A 27,145-nucleotide genomic window follows, 5' to 3' on the forward strand; every position below is an offset into this window, starting at 1 on the left:
GAGGAAGTCAGTGACTAAGCGGATGTAATTCTATAGAATCCAGGCTCTGTGGAATCTGAGACATGTCACTTCTTCATTTCTCTTCCCTGGCGCAATGCCTGTCTCATACCAGTATTTCTGTAGGGATGGGATGCGTTGATAAATAGGAGGCATTAGAACTTCACCTGGCACATACTGAGTGCCCAGGAAATGCTATAGCTATTCTGATCTTGCCCACTCAGGGTTGCACCTCTTGTGCTTACTCTGCCTCCCATCCAGTGACACAGACCTCTCTGTTCCTTTCTTCTGATGAGCTCTGTGGCTTTTGGAAATACATATTTATACCTATCAATTGAAAAAAAAAATAGGCATCACCACGCGCTAGTGGCAGATATCTCAATCTAGCTACTCAGGAGATTGGGATTTAAAAATCATGGTTCCAAGTCAGCTAGGTCAGAAAAATCCTTGAGCCTCTTGTTAAGAGTTAACCAGTAACATGCCAACACGGAGGTGTGGCTCAAATGGTAGAGGGCCAGCCTTGAGCAAAAAAGCCCAGTAAGAGCTAAGTTAAAGCCCCAGTACCCCTCCAAACAAGTAGGAAGATGGCTACCCTGGTTCACCTGGGCGTAAGTGGGATCCTACCTTGAAAATAATCACCACAAAAACAGACTGGAATTATTGCTCAAGTGATAATGTTCCTGACTAGAAAGCACAAGGCACGGAGTTCAATTCCCAGCACTACACGACACTACACACACACACACAGGTATTTTTCCACTGGAAAAAATAACTCAGTTATTATAATCTACCCTGGCCAGAAGGAACCAGGATATAGGCATGAGCCACTGGCACTTGGCCCAATGTATTCTTTATTACTTCATTTTGTCAGTTTGTTCAGAAGACCTAGATAAGTGCATTTCCTTTGGTAGTCATTGTTTCAGGAAATAATGCAATCAGATGCTAGTCTCTCAAATCTACTCTAGAATCATTCCCTAAAACCTGTGTCCAGCAGGGCACTGGTAGTACATGCCTGTAATCAGGACGCTGAGATCAGAAAATCATGCTTTGAGGTCCAGGACGGAAAACCCATGATACTGTTATCTTCAATTAACCAACAAAAAGCCAGAAGTAGAACTGTGGCTCAAGTGATACAGTACTAGTTCTGCACAAAAAAAGCTCAGGGAAGCCGGGCGCTGGTGGCTCACGCCTGTAATTCTAGCTACTCAGGATGCTGAGATCTGAGGATCGCGGTTCAAAGCCAGCCCGGGCAGGAAAGACTGTGAGACTCCTATCTCCAATAAACCACCAGAAAACCAGAAGTGGCGCTGTAGCTCAAGTGGTAGAGCGCTCGCCTTGAGCTGAAGAGCTGAGGGACAGCGCCCAGGCCCAGAGTTCAAGCCTCACAACCGACAAAAAAAAAAAAAGCTCAGGGACAGCACCCAAGTCCTGAGTTCAAACTTAAGGGCCTGCACAAAAAAGAAAAGAAAGCCGGGCACCGGTGGCTCACAACTGTAATCCTAGCTACTCAGGAGGCTGAGATCTTAAGGATTACGGTTCAAAGCCAGCCCCAGGAGGAAAGTCCGTGAGACTCTTATCTCCATTAAATCACTAGAAAACTGGAAGTGGTGCTGTGGCTCAAGTGGTAGAGCGTTTGCCTTGAGCTAAAGAGCGCAAGGACAGTGCCCAAGCCCAGAGTTCAAGCCCCATGACCGACAAAAAAAAAAAAAAGAAAGAAAAGTATCTCCTTCTAACTTATCATTAAATACTATCAATTCTGCTGTCTGCTCAACGTTCTCTGCCTCTTCAAGGTCTTACTGGCAGAAATTTCTGCCAGTAAGTATAGCTCAATCCTAGGTTCTGGGTTGACTGAGATTGAGAGGATTGTGGTTCAAGGCCATTTCCAGCAGAAAATGCATGAGACTCCATCTCAATAGCACACACTGGCTATCCTAGCTATGACAGGAAGTCTGAGCTAGATGAGTGGTGGATCTAGCTCTATACTCTGGTAGGAAACAAGACCCTATCTCAAAATTAACCAGCAAGAAATAGAGCTAGAGGCATGGCTCAGCAATAGAGCACCTGTCTAGCAAGCATGAGACTCTGAGTTCAAACCCCAGTACCAGTACCAAGAAAGAAAACAAAAGTAATAAATAAATACACACACACACACACACACACACACACACACACACACACACACATTTCTAGTCATGGGGCTTGAACTCAGCCTAGGCACTGTCCCTGAGCTCTTTTGCTCAAGACTAGCACTCTACCACTTTGAGCCACAGCTCCATTTCTGGTTTTCTGGTGGTTACTTGGGGTAAAGAGTCTTACAGACTTCCCTGCCCAGGCTGGATTCGAACTGTAATCTGCAGATCTCAGCCTCCTGAGTATCTAGGATTACAGGTTTGAGCCACCAATACAAAGATCTTATTTCTTCATCATCATGTTTATTTAGTAACCAGTACTGGTGCTCAGTGCTTGGCAGAAGTATTTGTTACATGCTTACTGAATAAATGAAGAATGGTGATATCATTAATTCTATAAGCAAAAACCAAGATAGATTTACATGTCTGCACATGCATGTTTGTCAAGTAGTAGTACTTCAGAATCACTTTTTAATGTCAAATGGTAGGATTTGAATCTAGAACTTTTGATTCCAAAATGGATGCTATTTCCACTGTATTGTCGTGCTTTGTATCTATTCTCTTAAGAGTTTCATATCTACTTCTATCTGGCTCAGATCCTTATAATATCAGATCATTAGCACTAGATCTAGCTCAAAAATATAACCCCTTTCCCAGAGCATTTGTTTGTTTGTTTGTGGTGCTAGTCCTGGATCTTGAACTCAGGGCCTTGGCATCATCCCTGAGCTTTTCTGCTCAAGGCTAGCACTCTACCATTTGAGCCACAACTTCACTTCTGGCTTTTTACTGTTAATTGGAGAGAAGAGTCACAGACTTTCCTGCTGGTCTGGCTTTGAACCATGATCCTCAGACCTCAGCCTCCTGAATAGATATGAACCACAGTGTCCAGCTGAGTATTTACTTTTATGTAGTAACACATCTGGATTGAGGACAGATACAAGGAAGAAATTAGTCAGGAGGTAGCGTGAGCTGAAGTCAGAGATATGATCAAAACTTCCTGAACCAGTGTCAAAATCAATAACCTTGTCTAAGTGGAAAGCCAGTCCTGGGCTGCAGCAACACCCTGTGTCTAAACAACGCATTCACATGTAGTCACAATCATACTTTATTTAACAATTTGAAAATCTGTTCGTTCCAATGGTTAAGTTGAAGGTGCATTTGTTCATGATCATGCGTGTTTGTGATTATGTGTCTGTGCATGGGCAAGTGGACGTGTCTACAACTACTTGCATTCTTTAGTCATTACAACCCCAGTATAATAAAGTCTTATTCTTCTAACAATGCTCAAGCCTGAATTAAAAAAAAAAAAAAATCCAAGTCAGACATTCTCCTCTCCCAAACCTTCCTCCCTCCCATCTTCCTCAGCCTCCATTAATGAATTGCCAGGTCTTTAGAGATTCCCAGCATTCATTTGGCCTGAGAATCTGGCATTATGCCCCTTGACCTCTTCCCTCTGCTTGAGGGGCTTCTTTGGAGCGATAGGGGTTGGGAGGTCTTGGCAGTTTCTCTTCAGAGTTGTGCATTCTCACTTGGACCTGCCTGGAAAGTAAACATGATTGCATTAGATACTGATCTGCACTGTCACCAACCATCAAGAGGGATGAAAACCCAATTGCTTGAATTCTCTTCAATCCTATTTCATGTTATGCTACTGGCCTCTACTGAGAGTGGTGATTATTGTAATGACTGGGATTATTGTTGTGGATTCTGTTCATTACATCACTTGCCTCTCTGTATTCACCAGTGAAACCATTTCACTTCAGCAGTTATTGTTTTCCTAAGGAATGGCCACCACAAATTGGGCAAAGTGATCAGGTGTTTTTTTCTTTTTCTTGGATGCTGGGGAAAGTCTGGAACAAATTTTCTGGCTCATCCTTAATAAATGTATCTAATATAATGTATTTTTTGTACTTGCCTAATTCATGGTTCCATATTCTGTCACTATTTTGTGTCAGACTTCTGAGTTTATTGTGCTTTCGTGTGTGTGTGTGTATGTGTGTGTGTGTGTGTGTGTGTGTGTGTGTGTGTGTTTGTACGTGTGTGTCCATCCTGGGGCTTGAACCCAAGGCTGTCCTTGGACTTTTCAATGCAGATCAGATTCTCACAGACTTTCCTGCCCATGCTGGCCTTCAACCACAATCCTCAGATCTCAGCCCCCTGAATAGCTAGGATTAGACATGAACCACAGTGCCCAGCTGAGTACTTTTATATAGTAACACATCTGTATTGAGGGCAGGCACAAGGAAGGAATTACAGTCAGGAGGTAGGGTGACCTGAGTAGCTAAAATTACAGGCAGGAGCACCAGATTTATTGTGCCTTTTTCTGTGTGAGCTAATTAAATATATGAGAGATATCTATGAAATTGGTATAGGCTTTTTGACATAATTACATAAATACTTGGGAGATGAGGTTAGTGTAAGGCCACATGTTGGGAAATGTGCACAGAGACTCTGTAAAGTTCTAGTTCTGCTTGGTTCCTTGGCCTCATCCCCTGCTTTGTCTTAGGCCCCATTGCTTACTATCAGATTCTTTTTAAGGCTTGTATCCCACATAGCCATCCCCCTGGCCCATCTCACCACTCACAATGTCCTCTGTATACCTGGGCCCTTACCTCTTCTGGAGGCTCAGGTGCTGTGACCTTGTTCTCTTCTGGCTCCACAAAGACAGGAAGTTGAAGGTCTTGGCCCTACAAAGACAAGAGTTCTGTGGGAGATGGCTCCAACCCATAGCCCCTCAGCTTATGTGCTGCGGGTCTGCCCTGCCTTTTGCTCTTTAAGGGTGACAAACAATACAAAGGGCAAATATGCAGTGTCATCTAGGCCTGAAGCTTCAGGGAAGGCCTTCCTCCAGGCCTTCAAAGGTGGGAAATGACTTGCTGGGACAGGAAACCAAGTCTCTGGATTGCAGTGCTGTTTCAGTGATGAGCCAGACTCCTTATGATGTGTGTGTCATGCATGCCTAGGTACCTAGGTGGGGTGTGAGGTCTTCAAACCACTAACCTCCTCAGGACTGTGCTGTGCTTACAGGTCAGTGAGCCTAAACCTCAGTGAGCAATTAGGAGACAGGGGAGGTATGATAATTTCTTTGGGAAAAGCTCCAGGTTCTGAGCTCTGCCTAAAAACTTCTTTTTTTTTTTTTTTGGGGGGGGGGTCCGGTTGTGGGGCCTGAACTCTAGGCCTGGGCGCTGTCCCTCAGCTCTTCAGCTCAAGGCTAGCGCTTTACCACTTGAGCCACAGCACCACTTCCGGCTTTTTTCTTTTTGCTTATGTGGTACTGAGGAATCGAACCCAGGGCCTCAGGCTTGCAAGGCAAGCGCTCTACCACTGAGCCACCTTCCCAGCCCCTGCCTAAAAACTTCTATGCAAGAAGACATTAACATTTAAAGGTTTGAAACAAATGTGTTAAGGCTGTGGTTAAATGCTCACTTAACAAGCTAGGAAGCCCTCAGTTCAATCCACAGTAAGTGTATGTGCGTGTTGTGTACGCATACATATACACACATATATATACACACACACATATGTGTGTATATATATACACATATTATTTTTTACTGCCTGGGATAGATATGAATACGAATATAAATATGTATTCCAGGCAATATTCATATCTATCCCAGGCAATCCATATATATATGGAAATGTAAAATAATATATATAGCCAGGCGCTGGTGGCTCACGCCTGTAATCCTAGCTACTCAGGAGGCTGAGATCTGAGGATCGCAGTTCAAAGCCAGCCCAGGCAGGAGAGACCGTGAGACTCCTATCTCCAATAAACCACCAGAAAACTGGAAGTGGCGCTGTAGCTCAAGTGGTAGAGAGCTTGCCTTGAGCTGAAGAGCTGAGGGACAACGCCCAGGCCCAGAGTTCAAGCCCCACGACTGACAAAAAAAAAAAAAAAAAAAAAAAAAATAATATATATATATATATATATATATATATATATATATATATATATATATATATATATATATATATATATGAAACAATATATCACTTGCCTAGTATGTGCAAGGTCCTGAGTTCAACCTAGCAGTAAAACAAAACAAAACCCCAAAACCTACTTTTAATTAATTAATTTTTTTTGGTGTACCAGTCCTGGGGCTTGAATTCAGGGTTTGGGCACTATCCTTGAGTTTCTGCTCAAAGCTATCACTCTGCCACTTCAGCAAAAGCTCCACTTCAGCTTTTTTGGTAGTTAATTGGAGATGAGAGTCTCGTGTACTTTCCTACCTGCTCTGGCTTTGAACTGTGATCCTTAGATCTCAGCCTCCAGAGTAGCTAGAATTACAGGCATGAGCCACCAGTGCTAAATGTGTTGTTAATTAAAATGTAATTGACTCACTATAAAATGCATCCTAAAATAGAACCAATTACTAACCGTGTTGGCAGCCAGCTTTCAGGTCTCTCTTAACCCTGGAGATGTGTCACTTTTCTCAGGGTCTGTTTACCATAGTCACAGCCAGATAAACTGAAGGTGGCCTTCCTCCATCCCAGCCCATCTCACCACATCCTCCCAAAAGGGGAAGATTACATGAGGGTACATAACTGTAATCCGGGCATTTGGGAGGCTGAAGCAGTAGGATTAACTTAAAGGGCAGCCTGCATAGCATTGAAAGATTTTATCTCAAAAACAAAACAAACAAACAAACCCAAAAGACCCAAAGAAAAGAAAAGGAGGGGAAGCTCTGGATGCTAGTTGTGGATTCTTTATATTGGGAACTCCTTGAATTGGAGTTAAAAGAAGAGTAAGAATCTTTTCATGGGCTGGGAAGGTGGCTCAGTAGTAGAGTGCTTGCCTTACATGCATGAGGCCCTGGGTTCAATTCCTCAGCACCACATAAGCAGAAAAAGCCGGATGTGGTGCTGTGGCTCAAGTGGTAGAGCTGAAAAGCTAAGGGACAGTGCCCAGGCCCAGAGTTCAGGTCCTATGACCGACTTAAAAAAAAAAAAAAAGGTATCTTTTCATAATAATACTAGAAATAAGTCCTTTATAGAAGTTGGTTAGTCTAAGATTATATTATGAAATTAGCAGCTGTGAAGGTGTTTAACAATCCCAAGATTCTGAGACTCCCCAATTCTCAGCATGTAAAATAATAACATCAACTGTGGAGTCTTTTAATTATAGTAAAGATGATCTACATGGAGGTCATAAAAGAGAATAGAGAAGGGGCTGGGAATGTGGCTTAGTGGTAGAGTGCTTGCCTAGCATGCATGAGGCCCTGGGTTCGATTCCTCAGTACCACATACACAGAAAAAACAAGAAGTGGTGCTGTGGCTCAAGTGATAGAGCACTATCCTTGAGCAAAAGAAGCTCAGGGAGACAGTGTCCAGGCCTTGAGTTCAAGCCTCAGGTCTGGCAAAAGAAAGGGGGAGAGAGAGACAGAGAGACAGAGAGACGGAACAGAGGAGTGAGGTAAGCATAGTGGCTTGTGCCTGTAATCCCAGCTACCTAGGAGGCAGAGATAGGAGGATCACAGTTTTGAGTTCAGCCTAGAAGAAAAAATGTTAAGTGAGGGATGTTGGAAGCATGGCTTAAGTGGTCGAGTATCTGTCCACAGGTGCAAGGCCCTGAGTTCAAGCCCCAGTACAGCAAAAGCAAAAAAGAAAAAAGCAACAGAACAATAAAATTGAGCCTGGTGACACACCTCTGTAATCTCAGCTATGCAGGAGACAAAGGTAGAAAAATCAGTTTGCAAAGTAGGCCTTGAGTTTGTGCCCCACTATAGGAACACACACACAGGAACACACACACAGGAACACACACACACACACACACACACACACACACACACACACACACACACACACACACACACACACACACACACACACACACACACACACACACACACAAGTACAGCCCAAAGAAACAAATTGGGAAACTGGAAATGGTGACACATGCCACATAGGTAAACAGGAGGCAAAGATGGGAGGATCGTAATTCTAGAACAACCCAAGCAAAGGCAAAGCTGTGAGATCCTGCCTCAGAAACAAAACACAAACCAAAGGGCGAGGAGGTGACTCAAGTGACACAGTGCTTGTCCTGCATTTCTGGGGCTCTGAGTTCAATCCCCAGTACCACCAAAAAAGGAGTAAAGATCCAATCGGATTCCTTCTTACCTGAGGGGTGCTCAAGGAGGGGGGAGTGTAAAGCTCTTCTGTGCTGGGATTGTGGGTGGTCTCATTTTCCAAGGCCTCAGGAGTTCTCAGTGGCTTCTCTGGGGGTTCTGGATGAGGAGAGGCCTCTAAGGAGGCCCTAGGACTTGAAGTCCCAGAGCTGGAGAGGACCCGGGGGCTGGTAGGTGAGCCCCCTCCAGAGGCGGGTGGGCTGGATGGCATGTTCCCTGAGGAAAGCCTGGGGCTCCCAGGGACTCTGGGTGGAGGAGGTCTACTAGGGGGTGCTGAGGTCCTCTGGATGGAGGCTTTCTTCTTTGGTTGTTCGGTTCCTTCACTTGAGGTGCGGGTCCGGAGAACTACTTCTGGGACAAATGATGGAGGCTGATGGGATGGGGTCAGGGATGTGCCTGGTGATGGGGCAGGGGAGCTCTGGTGATCTTCCTCCTGGGGCTTGTCTCCCTCAGTAGTAGGAGACAGTTGGGCCTGGGTTGAGCCACTGCAGGTTGACAGAGGCTCTTCCTCCTCAGAGGAGCTTCCTTCAGACCCATCTTCCTCCAATCCCGCATCTTCTGAGGACTCTTTTTTGATATCCAAATCCTCTTCGCTCTGAGCTGACTCAGGGGGCCGCTCTTCCTCTGCTGCCAAGATGGCTTCGCTCTCACTGGTCAAGGAGTTGGCAGAAGGACTTGTAGGTGAGGTTGGAGGGCTCAGGCTGGCCTCTGGAGACGTACGAACTGGGGAAGAGATGACTAAAGAGCGCTTGCTGTTGCTAGAAAAGGAACCATATTCAGATTCAGCAGGGTCAGACTCTGAAGCCACCTCATTGTTCACACATTCATAATAATAAAACAGAAGAAGTGTATGCTGGTAGTTTGTGTCTTTAATCCTAGCTACCTAGGAGGTAAAGATCTGAGGATCACGATTTGAAGCCAGCTCAGTCTGGAAAGGCTATGAGACTCTTATCTCCAATTAACCATCAAAAAGCTGAAAGTGGAGCTGTGGCTCAAGTGGTAGAGCACCAGCCTTGAGTGAAAAAGCTAAAGGACAGCACCTAAGCCCTGAGTTCAAGCCCTAGTACTAGCAGAAGCACGCGTGTGCATGGATGCACACGCACGTGCGCGCACACACACACACAGAATAAAGCACTTAGAATGATGTTGGTTTTCAATTATGCTTATGCTATAAAATAGCAGAAATGATAACATTTTTATCTGTACCATGATCCCCATTACAGAAAAAGAGGGAAGAAAAACTGCAATAACAAATATTTCCTCTAGGGAAAAGATTCATGGGTGCTAAGGAGTGGAAGCATGCAGATTTTGGCTCTACCTACTGATTTCTTTGCCTCAAATCAATATTCCTGGTCATTTGTGTACATGTGTGAATGGTGAAAAATTATCTGGCACGCGCAGGACTCCTCAGCTGAAATCTGACAAGGAACCATCTGCTTTTTTTTTTTTTTTCCAGCTCACAAACTGCAAACAAATAGCTTTTTCATCATGCTTTTTGTAGTTTTGTGCCTTTCTGTTGGGGACTTTGCTATTTCCAATGAACTCAAGCTGATGATGATGTGCTATGTTACAGTAAAAACATGTGTGCGACACAAACTACTTCAGGCATGAGTTGGGTGCTCTTGGCTGCGAGTTCCAGTATTAATGAAGTGACAGCATTATTGGATAAGATCTTCAAATAAAAACTCACAGAAAGCAGGTTATGCAGTAGCTAGTTGATTAAAATGTTGTCACTGATGCTGGGAGCTGGGAACCACACCTATAATCAGGTTGAGCCTGATTACTCAGGAGACTGAGCTTTGAGGATATAAGTTCAAAGCCAACCTAGGCAAGAAAGTCCATGAGATTCTGATCTCTAGTCAAACACGAAAAAGCCAGAAGTGGAGCTGTGGCTCTAGTGGTAGAGCTGCAGGACAAGGTTCTTGCTAGCCCTAGCATCCTAGGACTCTCTTAAGTTTAGAAGGCTCAAGAACTAAGGAGAGGAGGGGGAAACAATTTTGTTGGGTGCAGGTAACTCACATTTGTAATCCTAGCTACTTAGGAAGCTGAGTTCTGAGGATCAAGATTGGAAGCCAGCCAGGACAGGAAAAGTCTGTGAGACTCTTACCTCCATTTAACCACCAAAAAGCCAGAAGTGGAGCTGTAGCTCAAGTGGCAGACAGAGCACCAGCAAATTTATATCCTTTGGTTCTTGTCTCCTTAGACACAAGTTCTGTTCTTCCAACATTTTGTGGATGTCATTAGGCAAAAACTGAGTCTCCTATGTTTATTGGATTCTTAAGGCCTTTTGCATAGTAAGAACTCACTGAAACTTGCCAAATAAAAGCTTTTTTCTTTTTTGCCAGTCCTGCACTTGAACTCAGGACTTGGGCACTGTCCCTGAGCTTCTTTTGCTTAAGGCTAGCACTCTACCACCTGACCCATAGCACCACTTCTGGCTTTTTCTGTTTAAATGGAACCCTGGGCTTCATTCATGCTAGGCAAGCACTTTACCACTAAGCCACCTTTGCAGCCCTAAATGAAAGCTTTGGAAAAAGCAAGGAATCATATCCCAAAGGACCAGCAAGTTGTTGAACCTATTATGAAGGTGAAAGACATCATCCCAAAAAGCAAAAAAGTGAGCCATACAGATTGGTAAAAAGATATGTGCAATGCATACAATGAAAGGATTAGTATCCAGAATATGCCAATAAAAATATCATAACCAATTTTCCAAAAAAGGACTAACAGGGCTGGGAAGGTGGCTCAGTGGTAGAGTGCTTGCTTTGCATGCATGAGGCCCTGGGTTTGATTCCTCAGTACCACATAAGCAGAAAAAAACAAGTGGTGCTGTGGCTCAAGTGGTAGAGCGCTAGCCTTGAGCTGAAGAGCTGAGGGACAGCGCCCAGGCCCAGAGTTCAGGCCCCATGACCAACCAAAAAAAAAAAAAAAAGGTTGACAATCCAAATGAAAATAGGGAAAGGATAAATAGGAAAATCACAGAGCGAGACCTTAAATCACTAACCATACCATGAAAAGATGCTCAGGGGAGCTAGCAATTGTGGTGCTTGTGGCTTTTAAAACCACAAAGAATTTCATTTTCTATCATGAGCTCGGGAGAATTAAGAAGTGAGAGAATTTCAAATGCAACAAGAACATAGATGCACATGGGCTCCCACCCATGGCTGGCAAGTGATAAACTGGAACAATGGCTTCATAGAGCATCTGGTGATGCCTATTAATGAGGAAGCCCTGGTAACACACTGTAACTCCAAAATCCCCCTAGAGAAACTTAACAGAATTCACAAGAAATGGCAGTCAAGGTGTACACACCGGTAGTCCTAGCACTCAGGAGGCCGAGATAGGAAGACTGAGTTCAAAGCCAGGCCACATTTTGTTTGCTGAAACAACCTAATGAGTCTCCTCTATTTTGATCCCCTTCAATCTCTTTTCCCTTGCTGCAGCTCTAATGATCTTTCTGAAAGGCAAATATGGTTTTTTTTTGCGGGGGGGGGGGGGGGGGGCCTGTCATGGGGCCTGAACTCTGGGCCTGGGCGCTGTCCCCCAGCTCTTCAGCTCAAGGCTAGCACTCTACTACTTGAGCCACAGCGCCACTCCCGGCTTTGTGCAAAGCCATAGGTTTGATCCTAACACCACAAATGAATGAATGAACAAATGAAACCAGAACTTTAACAGCCTTTCTTGCTTCCCACAGCCACAGCAGTTGAAGCTCCTTCTCTGTGAGCTCACCCAAGATCTGGTCCTCACCTCTGCTTCTACCCACTTCCCAGCTCTGCAACATGGCAGCTGCATCTCTGTCTGTCCACTCTCCTGGCCAGCTCCTCCCCATCTGTCAGCTCTCCAGCCTGGCTTGTTCCAGCAAATCCTGATCCCATTAGACTGGAACTAGGGCTCCTTTTGTTTCTCCATGGTTTAGCCCAATCGAAGTACATTATGCCTGTTTTGTAATCTCCTCTTCATCTTCTCTATTAAAATTTGATAACCTTGAAGAGAAAAAGAGAGAGAGAGAGCGACAGAGAGAGGCAGACAGAGACAGAAATTTCAGGGCAGCCTTGGCTACCTAGTGTCAGCCTTTCTCAAAACAGAACAAAATAGAACAAAACACTGAAGAAGAATATATACAGTGTAAGTTCATTTATATAGAATTTAAGAATATGAAACAGCATTTTGTGTGTCACTAAGTGACATAAAGTAAAAAAGACATGCATGGAAATACTAAATACTGAATTAAACCAGGGGTTACTGTGATGAGGGCAGGAATGGAAAACTGAGGGAAAAAGGGACATTGGAAGCTTCAACTACATTTACAATAGTTCTTAAGTCTGGTGATAGGTATATGGCTACTTGTGACCCTATTCCTTATACTTTAAGTTATATCTGAAAGATGTTGTGAAAAAATTATATATATAAATATATCTGTGTGTACACACACACACACACACACACACACATACACGCACACACACGCACGCACACACACACACACACACACACACAGCGTGGGGACAATTGTGGGGCTTGAACTCAGGGCCTGGGTGCTGTCCCTGAGCCTCAGTGTGCTCAAGGCTAGCACTCTACCAACTGAGCCACAAATCTACTGCCAGTGTTTAAGTGGTTAATTGGAGATAAGAGTCTCACGGGGACTTTTCTCCCCAGGCTGGCTTCAAACTGTCACCTCAGATCTCAGCCTCCTGAGTAGCTAGGATTATAGCTGTGAGCCACTGGTGCCTGGCTATATTTTAAATGTGTGTGTGTGTGTGTGTGTGTGTGTGTGTGTGTGTGTGTGTGTGTGTTGTGTGTGTATATATACACACACATAGAGAGAGGGCTGGGAGAAAGAGAGAGAGAGAGAGTGAGAGAGAGAGAGAGAGAGAGAGAGAGAGAGAGAGAGAGAGAGAGAGAGAGTGTGTGTGTGTATGTGCGCGTGCACGCGCGCACACCAGGACTGGGGCTGAGGCTTGAACTCAAGACCTTGTGCTTTTGCTTTTTCTCCTCAAAGTTGATGCTCTATGACTTGAGCCACAGCTCTACTTCCAGTTTTCTGCTAGTTAACTGGAGATAAGAGTCTCATAGACTTTTCTGCCTGGGCTGGCTTTGAACCAGGATCCTCAGATCTCAACTTCCTGAGTAGCTAGGATTATATATTATCTATGCAGAATTATAAATTTGCTGTCAGCATAGCATGAACAACAAAGGTCATGTTGAGCAATATAAAGGAAAGGCCTGGATTCTGTACGGGAGATGAGCCTGTTGGCCTGTTCCCACGGGACAAGTGGTGCAGAAAAGTTGTGGAAGCTGCTTACCTTGACAATCCCTTCACCACAAAGACTTTGTTGGAATGTTGCTTCTCCAGTTTGCTCATCACCTCATAGAGATTGTGGTTCAGCTAGAGCCGGCAAGAAAGAAGACAATGTTAGCCAAACTGTCCTCTCTGCCAGACAACTACCCCTCATAAGAACCCATCCCCCATCCACTCTGCTCTGCAATCGCTCCTCCACCTCCCTGTCACAGCACCCCCTCTTCTTTCTGATTTGTGTCCTGCTCCTCCCATCCTCCTGGCAGTTTTCTTAAATCATGGTCCATAACTAAGGGTCTAATTTCTCTCAGGTGGTCCAGGGAATAGTCATCTTAATATTAGCTAGGGAAATCATTATTTAACCAAAGGAGCTATGGAGAGGCTGTGTGGCTGTATGAATATAATATTGTAATTGCAGAGGATATCAGACTAGAAAAGACCTTATGAGGTCATGTTATATGGCAAGATAGGTGCTACTGAAGACTAATCACCTGAGAAACCCACTTGTGATTTGCCTCTCCCTCCTGCTCCCCAGCTTTCCTTAGCCTGAAGGCCTGACCTCTTTATTCATGCTAAAGCTTGATTTCAGATGCTCTTACACAGTTGCCAAGGGAAATGGAGAGAACTCTCTGATAACTTATATATAATGTTCTTTCCTAGAGTTCAAGCCAGTAAATCCCAGGCTATTATTTAATCATGAGATAAAAGTAAAAAAAAAAATCTGGGTTTCCAATACAGATATTTCAAGAAATGATGTAAATCAAGGCTGCCTTTTTATTTCCTAGAAAAATCTACCTAGGAGTTTCATTGGACCTGATGTCACTCACCTTGCTCATCTCTCTGTAGAAGACATCTCTCAAGTTGGAAATGTTCTGGAAGATGGTCACGTAACAACCAATGCGACTATTAGGAGGCAAATGACATACACATAGGGGACAATCAAGGAGGTCCTTGTTTGAAATATAAGGTCCTTAGGCAGAACTCGCCAGCACCAAGGATCCTCAGAGAGGCACCCTACCACATCCAGGACCCCAAAGTTCTGGAATCTGAACTCATTAGTGATGGGCCGGGAATAGTTCTGACTCTTGTGAGCCAGTGTTAGCCCAGACCAACCCCATTGTTTAACAGAACTTCAGTTTCATGAAATTATCTGATCTGGGCTCTTCAAGTGTTGAAATAGACATGAAAGTGCTTTGAAGGATTTTTTTGAAAGGCTGTACAAACAGAAGACCATGTAATTATGATTATTATTATTATAGCAAGTTGTTATTCTTTCTCTTGATGCAATTCAGTACTAATATACACGTGTGTACCTTAATAGAATTCTCCTGTAAATGAATTGGTGACATTTACATTGAAAGGAACTGTATTAAATTTCAACTCTATTTAAGTTTTAAGTCTCATCATTAATATTTTACAATAAGTATAGTTGTTATAAAGGCTACATTGTATCAGTTGGGCAGAATGGCACATGCCTGGAATCCAGCTAAGGTAGGATTATTATAGGTTTGAGGCAGCATAGGTGACATAGTGAGACTGTCTAAAATAAAATAAAGCTACATCACATGTAGAGTAATTTTAAGTAGCAATATCAATGTTCTTACTATGATATGTTTTACAGCATAGTTGTACAGTGAACACAGAATACAAGTAAAGCTGGCCAGGCATGGGTGGCTCATGCTCTTTAATTCTAGCTACTCAGGACGCTGAGATCTGAGGACCTGAGATTCAAAGGCAGCTTGAGCAGGAAAGTCAATGAGACTCTTATTTCCAATTAATCACCAAAAAGCCAAAAGTAGCTGTGGCTCAAATAGGAGAGTGCCAGCCTTAAGTGGAAAAGCTAAGGGACAGCACCCAGGCCCCGAGTTTAAGCCCTAGCACTGGCGCACGCGCACACAGGCATGCGTGCACACACGGGCACGGGCACGGGCACATACACACACACACACACACACACACACACACACACACACAGGCATGCGTGCACACACGGGCGCGGGCACACACACACACACACACAGTGAAGTTTCTGACCAGATTTCTCTTTCAATGTAGAAAACTTAAATCTAAAACACTTTCATCCTTTCATCTAGTATGAAGTAAGGACTCCTCATTAACTATCACCTCACAGTTAATCTATGTAAATCCAGATGTCTGCGAACCAAGCTCACTTGATATAGCACACACTTGAGCATAAAAGCAGATCCTTGTGCATGATGATAGCACTTCCCTTGCCAAGATCCTCCCTACCCAAGAAGCATCTCATCTTCAGACCCAGAAGAGCTGGCAGGGCAAGGATGATTATCTCTGTATTGGAGGTGAAGAAACCAAGGCCTAGAGAGACAGGGTAGCTTGGCAGCACGTTAGTGGCAAGGCTGAGGCTACCTCCCACTCTTGGACCAGTGTTCTACTAAAGAGGTGCCAGATGTGGGCTGCAAATAGCTCAGGAATCCCGCCCTCTTGTGAATCTCAATTGCTACCTGTTATAAAGGAGGGGCAGCTCCTCCAATAGTTCCTGGTTCAGATCTTCAAAGACAATCTGGGCCTTGGTGAATTCTTCCTCTGCCTAAATGGTAAAAGAGACAAGACAATCCTCCTCTATTGTGACACCATGACTGTAAGCTGCCTCCTTCATCTGTTGTGAGTTTCCAGGTACTCCTGTTTCCTTCCCCAGACCTCCCCCACACTCCAGCCTGAAGACTCTGGCTATCCCTACAGTGGCTGGGTCAGAAGAAACCAGATTTCCTTTAGGTCACTTGATGCTGCATTTCCTGTACCCAGCACCTGCCACCCCTTGGGGGTGGAGAACAGGAAGGTCTAAGCAGGTTGTTTCGTTTTGTTACCTTGGCAGTCTTGGCATCATCTTTCTTCTTAGCATTCTGCACTGCCTCCAGGTGGTGTCGGGCACTGTCATAGTCAACAAGTTTCCGACTGCGCTTGGCAATTCTCTCCTAGCTCAGGGTGATGAGAAAGGGTGCAGATGACATCCACTTGTCAGTGGCCAGATGTGTACAACAGAGGCAGGATTCCTGGATCTTATTACCAAATTATTTCTAGCAGAAAGGAGAATATGTCCTAGGATCTCCTTCAATGCCTGAGAATAATAGGACTTCTCAGGTGTGTGTAATTCTACAGAGCATGTCAAAACCTGTGGCTCACACCTGTAGTCCTAACTACTCAGAAGTCTGAGATCTGAAGATTGTGGTTGAAGTTAGACTGGGCAGAAGTGTCCTCAAAACTATCTCCAATTAGCCAGGAAATGCTGGACTGAAGATATGGCTCAAGTGGTAGAACACCAGCTGTGAGGGAAAAAAAAAACTAGTGAAAGCTTGAGATCTTAACCCTAGTAGTACTGGCACTAGCTAAACAAAAAAAATCTTTTTTTGGTTGGTTGATGGTAGGGCTTAAACTCAGGACCTGGGAGCTGTCCCTGAGCTCTTTTGCTCAAGTCTAGTGCTCTACAACTTTGAGCCGCAGCATCACTTCTAGTTTTCTGGTGGTTAAGTGGAGATATGAGTCTCATGGACTTTCCTGCCTGGATTGACTTTGAACTGCGATCCTCAGAGTAGCTAGAATAATAGGCATGAGCCACCAGTGCCCAGAGTAAATAAATGCTTCTTATGAAATCATTATAAACTGATTTTCCTTCAGGAGAAACAACCTTGAGAATCTCACTAAACTGAAAGTCAGGATTTCTGGGTCTTAGTCCCAAATCTGCCCATTATTGGCCTAGATCAAGGCCCATCTCTTCTGAAGCTTCAGGAACCTCTTCTGCTCTACACAAGCATCATTTAAAATCAGATGTTGAACTGAATATAAAGTGCTGAGAACTCTAAAACACAGTAAAGCATCATAAATTATTGTAAGTAGTGAGAGAGTCTACTCAATCTCATCAAAACTACCAGTTACACCAGGAGGAAAACAAACTATGTATGTATTAGCCCATCTCATCCTCTCAAACACATAATTTGAAAAGCTCTGAGTGATCACCTTATCCAACACCTTCCTTTTTTGGTTGTTGTTTTTTGGGGGTGGCGGGGATCAAACCTAGGACCTCATAAATGCTAGTCAAGTTCTACCACTGAGCCACAGCTCCAGCCCTGGTCTAATATCTGATGAAGTTACTCTATAATGAAGCAACTCTACAATGAAGCAACTCTGACAATGAAGCAACTCTACAATGCCTAAGATAAGTGTAAACAGAAATTCAACTTCTAGAATGCAGTCAACAATTCAATGTAGATCCTACAAAATTAAGGTACGGGAGGGGAGGGATGGGTGAGAATGATAAAAGATGCATTGTTTTTCTAAACTGCTTTGTTAAGTGGCAACTCCTTTGTATAACTACTTAAAGAAAAAATATTATCATTATTACTTTTGGAACATATTTTGGAATATATTTTATCCTTAAGTAGTTGTATAAAGAAGTTACCATTCATGAAAGCAGTTTACAAATATAGTTCATCTTGATCAATGTCACCCCTTTCAACATTGTCACCCACCCATCCCAACCTACCTCTTTCCTTATTTACCTTAATTTTAGGTTATGTATTGAATTTTTTGCAATTTAACAAAGCAGTTTATGTGAAAAAAAGAAAAATAAGATAAAATTAAAAAAAAAGAAGTTCAACTTTTACTTAAACAGAGAACAGACAACAATCTCAGACTGTACTGCATTTAAGTTTTGGAAAGCTTTAACTGAGAAGTCAAACTTAAGGGCTGGGGTCATGGATCTAGTGGTAGAGCACCTGCCACGCAAGCATGAGGCCCTGATTTGAAGCTTCAGTATTGGCCCTCCCTGCAAAGTTAACTGTTAGCATAAACTTAGAAACTTCAGTCTGCTTCCCTCTAGTTTCCTCCTCTTAATCTAAAATCAGCACAGAACCCGACAGAGTAGATGTTTAATAAATTTAGTTGAATGAATAAAGAAGGGGAACTCTGCCTTCTGAAATAATTTAGAATATGTTAAGTTCCTCTTTTACCTAACAAAATTTCAAGTATTTGAAGATAACTATCTTCTGAGTTTCTTCTTCCGTAAGATGAACTTTTAAAATTTAATTTAATTGTAAGGGTGATGTCAGAGGGGTTATAGTTACATAAGTAAGGTACTAAGTACATTTCTTGTTGAACATTGTTACCCCCTCCCTGTTTTCTCCCACTTTCCCTCCCCTGCAAGATGAATATTTTTAATACTGTCAGTTGTTTCTCTTATATAAAAGGATGCCCTAGCTGGGTATGGTAGTGGACATCTATAATCCCAGCACTCAGATGTCTGAGGCAGTTGGATAGCAATTTTGTTTCTTTTTTATTTTAATTTTAGTGTCAAGGTGATATACAGAGGGGTTATAGTTACCTATGTAAGGTAGTGAGCACATTTCTTGTCGAACTTGTTATTTTCTCCCTCATTTTCCCCCCATTCCTCCCCCAGTGTTTTGTGTGTGTGTGTGTGTGTGTGTGTGTGTGTGTGTGTGTGTGTGTGTGTGTGTGTATGTGTGTGTGTGTGTGTGTGTGTGTGTGTGTGTGTGTGTGTGTGTGCGCTTTTTATTAGTTATTTGGAGATAGGAGTCTCAAGGATTTGTCTGCCTGTGCTGGCTTTGATCCTTACATCTCAGCTTCCTGAGTAGTCAGGATTATAGGCATGAACCACTTGAGTACCAGATAGCAAATGTAAAGCCAGTGTGTCTACACAGGAAGACTTGTTTCCAAGAAGAAAAAAAAAAGTATGCCTTGACTTGGATCTTATTCACTGATCATTGAGCCTGAAATCTGACTTTAAATAACCTTGTCTAACTCTCAACTTTAATCCTTCTCCTGAGCTATGTAAGTTCATTCTTAACCATGGGCTCTACGGTTACTAGTAATATTTTACTTGATCTATTTTTCTAATCAGTATGGGCCATCTACAACCTTACTTTTGTTTTGTTTTTTGTGCTGGTCTTGGGATGTGAACTCAGGGTTTGGGTTCTGTTCCTGACCTCCCTTTTGCTCAAGGCTAATGTTCTACCACTTGGGCCACAGACCACTTCTGGCTTTTTTGGTAGTTTAGTGGAGATAAGAATCTCACAGACTAACTTTGAACCACAATCCTCAGATCTCAGTCTCCTGACTACCTAGGATTACAGGCCTGAGTCAGCAGTGCCCAGTTCACAGCCTAGCATCATTTATTTATTTATTTATTTATTTATTTATCCATTCATTCATTCATTCATTTATGACAGTCTTGAGGCTTGAACTCTGGGCCTAGGCACCGTCCCTGACCTCCTTTTGCTCAAGGATAGCACTCTACCACTTGAGTCATAGCACCACTTTAAGCCTTTTCTATGATTTAACTGGAGATAAGAGTCTCACAGACTTTCCTGTCCAAGCTGGCTTCCAACCACTATGCTCAGATCTCAGCTTTCTGAGTAGCTAGGATTACAGGTGTGAGCCACTGGCTCCTGGCTTCACAGTCTAGCTTTGACTCTACAAATCAAGTACCTTAATCTCGCTGAACTGGGCCACATAGTTTTCCATGGTCCTCAAAACCTGGTCAATCAGTTTCTCTTCATAGTCTTCCCAAAGGAGATCATTATTCTGTGGAAAAGAGGTGGAGGCCGTGAGAGCCCTCACTTCTCAGCAGCCTTCCTGGGAAATACTAGATCCTCCCTGCAAAAAACTTTTTTTGTAGCAGTATATTTAAAAATATGTTAAGTTTCTGGGGAAAGGAAGAAGAAGAAGAAGGAGGAGGAGGAGGAGGAGGAGAAGGAGGAGGAGCAGGAGGAGGAAGAGGAGGAGGAGGGAAGAGGAGAAGGAGGAGCAGGAGGAAGAGGAGGAGGAGGAGGAGGAGGAGGAGGAGGAGGAGGAGGAGGAAGGGGAGGAGGAGAAGGAGGGGGAGGGGGGACGGGGAGAAGGAGACAAGCCAAACCTGCCCTCAGAAACTACCCAGAAGGAGACCAGACATATATTCAGACATAGAGAACAGAATCACACCATCAAAGCCCTGGATTCAAGAGCTTAGATGAAAAGTTGGATAATATGTAACTGCCTAAGATCATTTTCAAAAACAATCCATCTTCAGAAGATGAAAGTTCTAGAAAGTCTTAATGAGGGGAAAGCAGATCAAAGCCAGAGGAATTCACAGATTAGGGCACACTTTTTCTTTTCTTTTTTTTTTTTGCCCATCCTAGGGCTTGAACTCAAGGCTTGAGCACTGTCCCTTAGCTATATCACTCAAGGTTAGCACTCTACCACTCGAGCCAGAGCTTCACTTTCAGCTTTCTGGTGGTTAACTGGAATTAAGAGTCTCACAGATTTTCCTGCCTAAGTTGGCTTTGAACTGTGATCTTCAGATTTCAGCCTTCTGAGTAGCTAGGATTACAGATGTGAGCCACCAGTGCTGGGCTATGGAAAGTTGTTTTTATAATAATTGCAGTTTCTTCCCACTGTCCAGAGGCTGAGGCAATCCAAATGCAGAGGTGAAGTACATTCTTAGATGATGATGTTCAGCTGAGCTAAGCTGAGCTGTGGACAGAGTTTATGCAGAATAGTCAGCAAGCCCAAACTGCCCTTACCCCGACAATGGCCTTCAGGTCCTCATGCCCATCCCAATCGCTGCTGTAGATCTCCTGCAGCGTCTCAGACACTCTCTTCGAACTGTCGTGCATCACTGAAAGGAGAGAATTCAGTCCTAACATGAATTTTCCCAGAGGGCGGTTTGAGGTCATTGCAGGAGAGACAAGCAGTGGATCCATTTCAGAAGGTCAAACTTAGAAGGTTATCCATGAAGGATGCTGGATGGGGCTGGCTAAGAAAAAATAAGAGTGCCTGGAGGCAAGCAGAAAGGAACCCAGGTGTGGTAATTTTGCAATCCCCCAACCCCAGCAAGGCCACAAATGCCTAGCAATTCTCATGTACAAAAGACCCACCTTTAACTGCACTAAGGAAGTTCTTCAGGTCCTTGTATAGCTTGTGGCCTTCTGCCTGAAGGGAAAAATAGCTTTGGTGACTAAAGAGACATTTTAATTTTTTAAGTGATTTTTTTGTTTGTTTGTTTGTTTTTTGGTGTTGGTCCCCAGCTTTTTTTGTTCAAGACTAGCATTCTTCTACTCCTTGAGCCACAAGCTCTACATCCAGCTTTCTGGTAGTTAACTGGAGTTAAGAGTCCTTATGGCCTTTCCTGCCCAGGCTGGCTTTGAACCATGAGCCTCAGATCTCAGCCTCCTGAGTGGCTAGGAATACCAGCATGAACCAGTAACCCTGAGAAGGCACCATGCAGACAGTGTAAAACAGTGATGAAACAGTTAAGAGTCTCACAGACTTTCCTGCCTCGGCTGGCTTCCAACCACAATCCTCAGATCTGTCTCCTGAGTAGCTAGGATTGCAGGCACCAGTGCCCCACAATACAATGTATAGGAGATAAGTATCAGTTTTTGAGTTTTGAAAATGTGGTAATCAAGGTTTTAAAGAGCTTTGAAAGAATTTGGGGGATTATAAACATGAACAAATATTTCAGATTCTTTTTCTAAAGAAAACTTATTTCACCATGAAAACTTGATTTCAAAAAAAAATTTGAGGGCTGGGAAGGTGGCTCAGTGGTAGAGCATTTGCCTTGCATGCTTGAGGCCCTGGGTTCAATTCCTCAGCACCACATAAGCAAAAAAAAAAAAAAAAAAAAAACGAGAAAAAAAAATTTGAGTAACAAAAACAATTACACTATTTTACATCAGTTCTCTATCCTTTTCTACCACAGGACTGAAGCCAGGCCCTTGTAGATGCTACACAAGAGTTGTACCCCTTGAGCTATGCCTTTTGTTTGTTTGTTTGGACACAGGATCTTGGTACATAGTCCCAGCTAGCCTCAAACTCATAATCTTCCTGCCTCTGTGTCATGAGTACTGGGCTTACAGGTATGTACCACCACACCTTGTTTACTTAGCATAATTCTAACAAATAAGATTCCTATTTTCTCAGTACAAAAATATCCTCAGCCTTAAAAATATCACTGATCAAGTCTTTGACCATGCACTGCACAAAACAGTGAGGTACTTACAATTTCTGTCACAGCCTAGAATGTGAATGTCTTCTGCCTTGCACTGTGCCTCAGGAAGCCATCTCCACTCATGTTTTAGAATCAAGCCTCTTAAACGTTCTTCCTTTATGCTATTGTTCCTCCCCTTGGGGAGATGCAGTATAGGAATTTATGTGGAAGGGGCTGGTGGCAGGGCATGTGACATGGGGATAAGATGGCACATCTCTGACTGTCATTTTATTTCTCTGACCCGTCCATCCTTCTCTCCCATCCAAGTACTAACCAGGCCTGACCTTGCTTAGCTTCTGAGATCAGACGAGATGGGGCGCGTTCAGGGTGGTATGGCCATAGACCTGTCCATCCTTCTCTGAAATGACTGCGGGCTGATTAATCCCAGCATCCTCTCCTTTCCTGAAATGGAACTCTTACAGTCCTATGTTCTCACTTGTCTGGGCGTCAGGTAACTTGGCTTTCCTCCCAACTAGCAAGTTATTCCACTTCTCTGGTTCGTTTCCTCATCCATAAATGTAGAGGTAAGGCCATTTCTACTCCAGATCTTATGGTTTTATCACTCTGCTCCATAAAACCTTGCCAAATTCTTGGCTTTGCCATCAAGAGTCTGAGTCAGTCCTTGCCACCCCTTATACAAACAGTCTCAGCAGTTAATGAACCACTCATGGCGGAAGCTTGTCCCCAGCAGCTAGCTACGCTGGGAAGTGGCTCATGGTAGGGCACTCACCTAAGCAGTCATCTAGACACCCAAGGACTAAAGAGACAGGGGGTACTAGAAAGAACAAGAAGATTCTTGTCTGGACTTCCTTACTTGCTAGACAAAAATAGACTTATAGAAAACCAAATGCTCAGCAGAACAAGGGCAAAGAATACGATCAGGTCCTGAGCAAGTGTCTGATCTAGTGGAGATCTAGGAGGGAAAAAAGAAGACTGTTCCATTTTTAAGTTACTATTAATTATTATTATTGTTATTGTCAGTGCCAGGGCTTAAACTCAGGGCCTTTACCTTAAGCCTCCAGCCTAGCTTTTTTTCTAGTTAATTAAAGGTAGAATCTTGAGAATTTTTCTGCCCAGGCTGGCTCTGAACCATAGTCCTCCAGGTCTCAGCTTCCTAAACATGAATTGCAGGTATGAGGCCCACCATTATGTGCCTTCTGATGGAAGACTATAAGAGCATCTTTTTTATTTTCTGGAAATACCAGAGATTGCACTCAGAGCCTCATGGGCTTGTGAGGAAGGTGCTCTACTATTTGAACCACACACTTTTGCCTGCACCAGCCTCAAACCTTGATTCTTCTACCTTTACCTCCTGAGTAGGTAGGATTATAGGCATATGCCACTTTACTCAGACCACTTATGTGATGCTTTTGCCATCAAAACAAACAAAACCAAAAGCCTAAATCTCAGCAGGCCTCTAAATCGATCAATTTACAGAAAATACGGGAGGAAGAACTATGTTAAGCAATACCATAAAACTGAATCAGCAAAATATAAATTGCAGGGCCCTGCAAAACAGGCTGGTTTCAATAAGTAAGCTACAATAAGAGAGGGATTAGAATCTATAGATTAAGAGATTCAACTACACATCCAAGAGGCTTAAACATGTCAAAGAACAGCTGATTTCAAATAAAAAATGATGACTCGGTCAGGGGAATCTGAATACTGACTTTTGTTTAATTAATTAATTTTAACCTTTTTTTGTACCAGGCTTTGAATCATGGCCTTGCATGTACTGAGAAAGCATTCTACCACTTGAGCTACATCCCAGCTCTTGCTGGACATCTTCTTTTTGACAGTCATGGGGCTTGAACTCAGGGTTTGGGCACTATCCTTGAACTGCTTTGTGCTCAAGGCTAGCATTCTACCACTTGCACCACAGCTCCACTTCCAGTTTTTGAGTGGTTAATTGGAGATCAGAGTCTTTTGTAGACTTTTCTGCTTGGGGCTGACTTTGAACCACAATCCTCATATCTTAGCCTCTTGAGTAGCTAGAATTACAGCCATGAGCCACTGGCACCTGGCTTGGACATCTGGATATTAAAGAATGATGCTATTTTTTTTTTTTTTGGATAGCACTAAAACTTACCCTTGGTAGAATACTTAATCTGAATCTCTGAATAGATACTTGTATCATGTTATCAAGTGAAAAGAAAGCAAGTTGCAAAACCATCTGCATGTAACCAGTTGTGGAGCGGAAGCTTATAATTCCAGCCATCAGGAAGCTAAGGCAAGAGAGTCCTGAGTTTGAAGCCAGACTGGGCTGCAAAATGAGACCCTGTTCTCCCCCCAAGAAAAAAAACAAACAAAAACCCCACAACAACAAAGCAATGAAATAATTTCACTTTTGTAAGCATCACATTTACTTATTATGTGTATATCTAGCTACCATACATATACAGCAAAACAATTTCAAGGATATGAAATAATGGTGGATGGTGGATGTAGATTAGGAAGTGTAAAAATTTATTGTTTTGAAGCTCATTTTCTTTTTTCCTGATACTGCCTTAGGATCTGTGGCATAGTACCTTGGCAATACTAAGAAAAATTACTGGAAGAGGGGCTGGGAAGGTGGCTCAGTGGTAGAGTGCTTGCCTTGCATGCATGAGGCCCTGGGTTCAATTCCTCAGCACCACATAAGCAAAAAGAAAAAAGCCGAAAGTGGTGCTGTGGCTCAAGTGGTAGAGTGCTAGCTTTGAGCTGAAGAGCTAAGGGACAGCGCTCAGGCCCAGAGTTCAGGCCCCACCACCGGACCAAAAAAAAAAAGAAAAAAAGAAAGAAAAATTACTGGAAGAAAAAAAAAAGTCCTCTGAAAACAAGTGCTGGTGGCTGACACGGGTATCTTAGCTACTCAGGAGGCTGAGATCTGACAACCACAACTCAAAGCCAGGCAGATAAATTTGTGAGACTCTTATCTTTAATTAACTACCAAAAAGCCAGAAGTAGAGCTGTGGTTCAAGTGCTAGAATGACAGCCTTGAGCAAAATTGCTAAAAGACAGTGCTCAGACCCTAAGCTCAAGCCTCAACAACAGCACAAAGAAAAAGAGCCCTCTCTCCCCCCAAAATTTCGGTAAGGATGCTTGCTGGTTTATAAAACCTGCATTCTGCCACATAAGCCTCTGTTTTCTTTCTTCCTCCCCTTCCCCACTCTCCAGATTACCTGCTGTTGGTAGAAGTTGCTGGCATTTTGTTCAAATCGCTCATCTTTGGTCTCTACAGTTTTCCCCAATTTTTGCAGTACCTGGGGATATAAAACAGAAAAATCCCATAAGATGACAGTCAAATTATGATGAAAATGAACTATACAACTTTTGATGGAGTTGGGAAGAAAAAACTGGAAGAAAGCAAGGGAAGGGCTCTGACATTGTCCAAAAAGAAATGTACTCTTTATCTGACTTATTTAACTCTACTCTGTATATCACCTTTATAATTACAATAAAAAATTAAAAAAGGGTACCAGTGGTCTATAATCCTAGCTACTCAGGAGGCTTAGATCTGAGGATTGCAGTTCAAAGCCAGCTCAGGCAGGAAAGTCCATGAGACTCTTATCTCTAATGAATCACCAGAAAACTGGAAGTGGCGCTGTGGCTCAAGTGGTAGAGTGCTAGCCTCGAGCTGAAGAGCTGAGAGACAGGGCTCAGGTCCAGAGTTCAAGCCCCATGACTGACCAATAAATAAATAAATAAAAGATTACAATAAAGGGGCTGGGAAGGTGGTTCAGTGGTAGAGTGCTTGCCTTGCATGCATGTGGCCTTGGGTTCGATTGCTCAGTACCACATAAGCAGAAAAAGCCGCAAGTGGCGCTGTGGCTCAAGTGGTAGAGCACTCGCCTTGAGCTGAGGAGCTGAGGGACAGTACCTAGGCCCAGAGTTCAGGCCCCATGACCAACAACAACAACAAAAAAAACAATTAAAAAAAAGATTACAATCAAGTCTACTATAATCATCTATAGGCTTCTCTCAGAGTCTGGGATATGACTAAGGGCTCACACAATTAGCAACGCAAAAATGTAACATGTTGCTGACAAAAATAATAGTGCTCAAAGTGGGCTAACTGGGCATAAGTGGTAATGTGCTCAAGAAGAGATATCTCATATATATGAATAAATAAGGTAAGCCAGGCTCCTAGTGGCTCACACCTATAATCCTAGCTACTCTGGAGGCTGAGATCTGAGGACTGTGGTTTGAAGCCATCCCAGACAGGAAAGTCTGTGAGATTCTCATCTCCAATTAACTACCAAAAAAGCTAGAAGTGGAGTTGTGGCTCAAGTGGCAGAGTGTTAACCTTGAACAAAAGAAAAACTTCCCAGGGACAGTGCCCAGGCCTTGAGGTCAAGCCCTAGGGTGGGCAAAACAAAACATAAATTAATAAATAATTAAGATCTAACTTTCTGGAATCTCATCGATTTTCATTGTTTCATTTTTTTTGGGGGGGGGGGGAGCGGTCCGCTCGTGGGCCTGAACTCTGGGCCTGGGCGCTGTTCCTCAGCTCTTCAGCTCAAGGCTAGTGCTCTACCACTGAAGCCACAGCGTCACTTCCAGCTTTTTTCTTTTTGCTTATGTGGTGCTGGGGAAT

At 43.4% G+C, this 27,145-nt stretch overlaps 1 protein-coding gene across 2 annotated transcripts in view; it reads right to left on the reverse strand.

Moving 5' to 3' along the window:
* Positions 1-3,213: 3,213 nt before the first annotated feature.
* Bin2 (bridging integrator 2) overlaps positions 3,214-27,145 on the reverse strand; it is a 34,571-nt gene continuing 10,639 nt past the window's right edge. Inside the window, exons 2-12 of one of the 2 annotated variants that reach the window (XM_070041261.1) lie at positions 25,731-25,811; positions 21,458-21,512; positions 21,104-21,198; positions 20,031-20,126; positions 16,397-16,504; positions 16,034-16,119; positions 14,381-14,456; positions 13,561-13,643; positions 8,250-9,015; positions 4,739-4,813; positions 3,214-3,665 (exon numbers count right to left, since the gene is read on the reverse strand). In XM_070041261.1, coding sequence (XP_069897362.1) covers positions 3,636-3,665; positions 4,739-4,813; positions 8,250-9,015; positions 13,561-13,643; positions 14,381-14,456; positions 16,034-16,119; positions 16,397-16,504; positions 20,031-20,126; positions 21,104-21,198; positions 21,458-21,512; positions 25,731-25,811 — 1,551 coding nt within the window. In that variant the 3' untranslated portion in view covers positions 3,214-3,635. Of the gene's footprint in view, positions 3,666-4,738; positions 4,814-8,249; positions 9,016-13,560; positions 13,644-14,380; positions 14,457-16,033; positions 16,120-16,396; positions 16,505-20,030; positions 20,127-21,103; positions 21,199-21,457; positions 21,513-25,730; positions 25,812-27,145 lie in introns of those variants that run through there. The other variant, XM_070041264.1, reaches the window with a different exon arrangement.

This window comes from Dipodomys merriami, unplaced genomic scaffold (genome assembly GCF_024711535.1).
Source record: "Dipodomys merriami isolate MVZ:Mamm:240054 unplaced genomic scaffold, mDipMer1.0.p SCAF_10, whole genome shotgun sequence".
NCBI lineage: Eukaryota > Metazoa > Chordata > Mammalia > Rodentia > Heteromyidae > Dipodomys > Dipodomys merriami.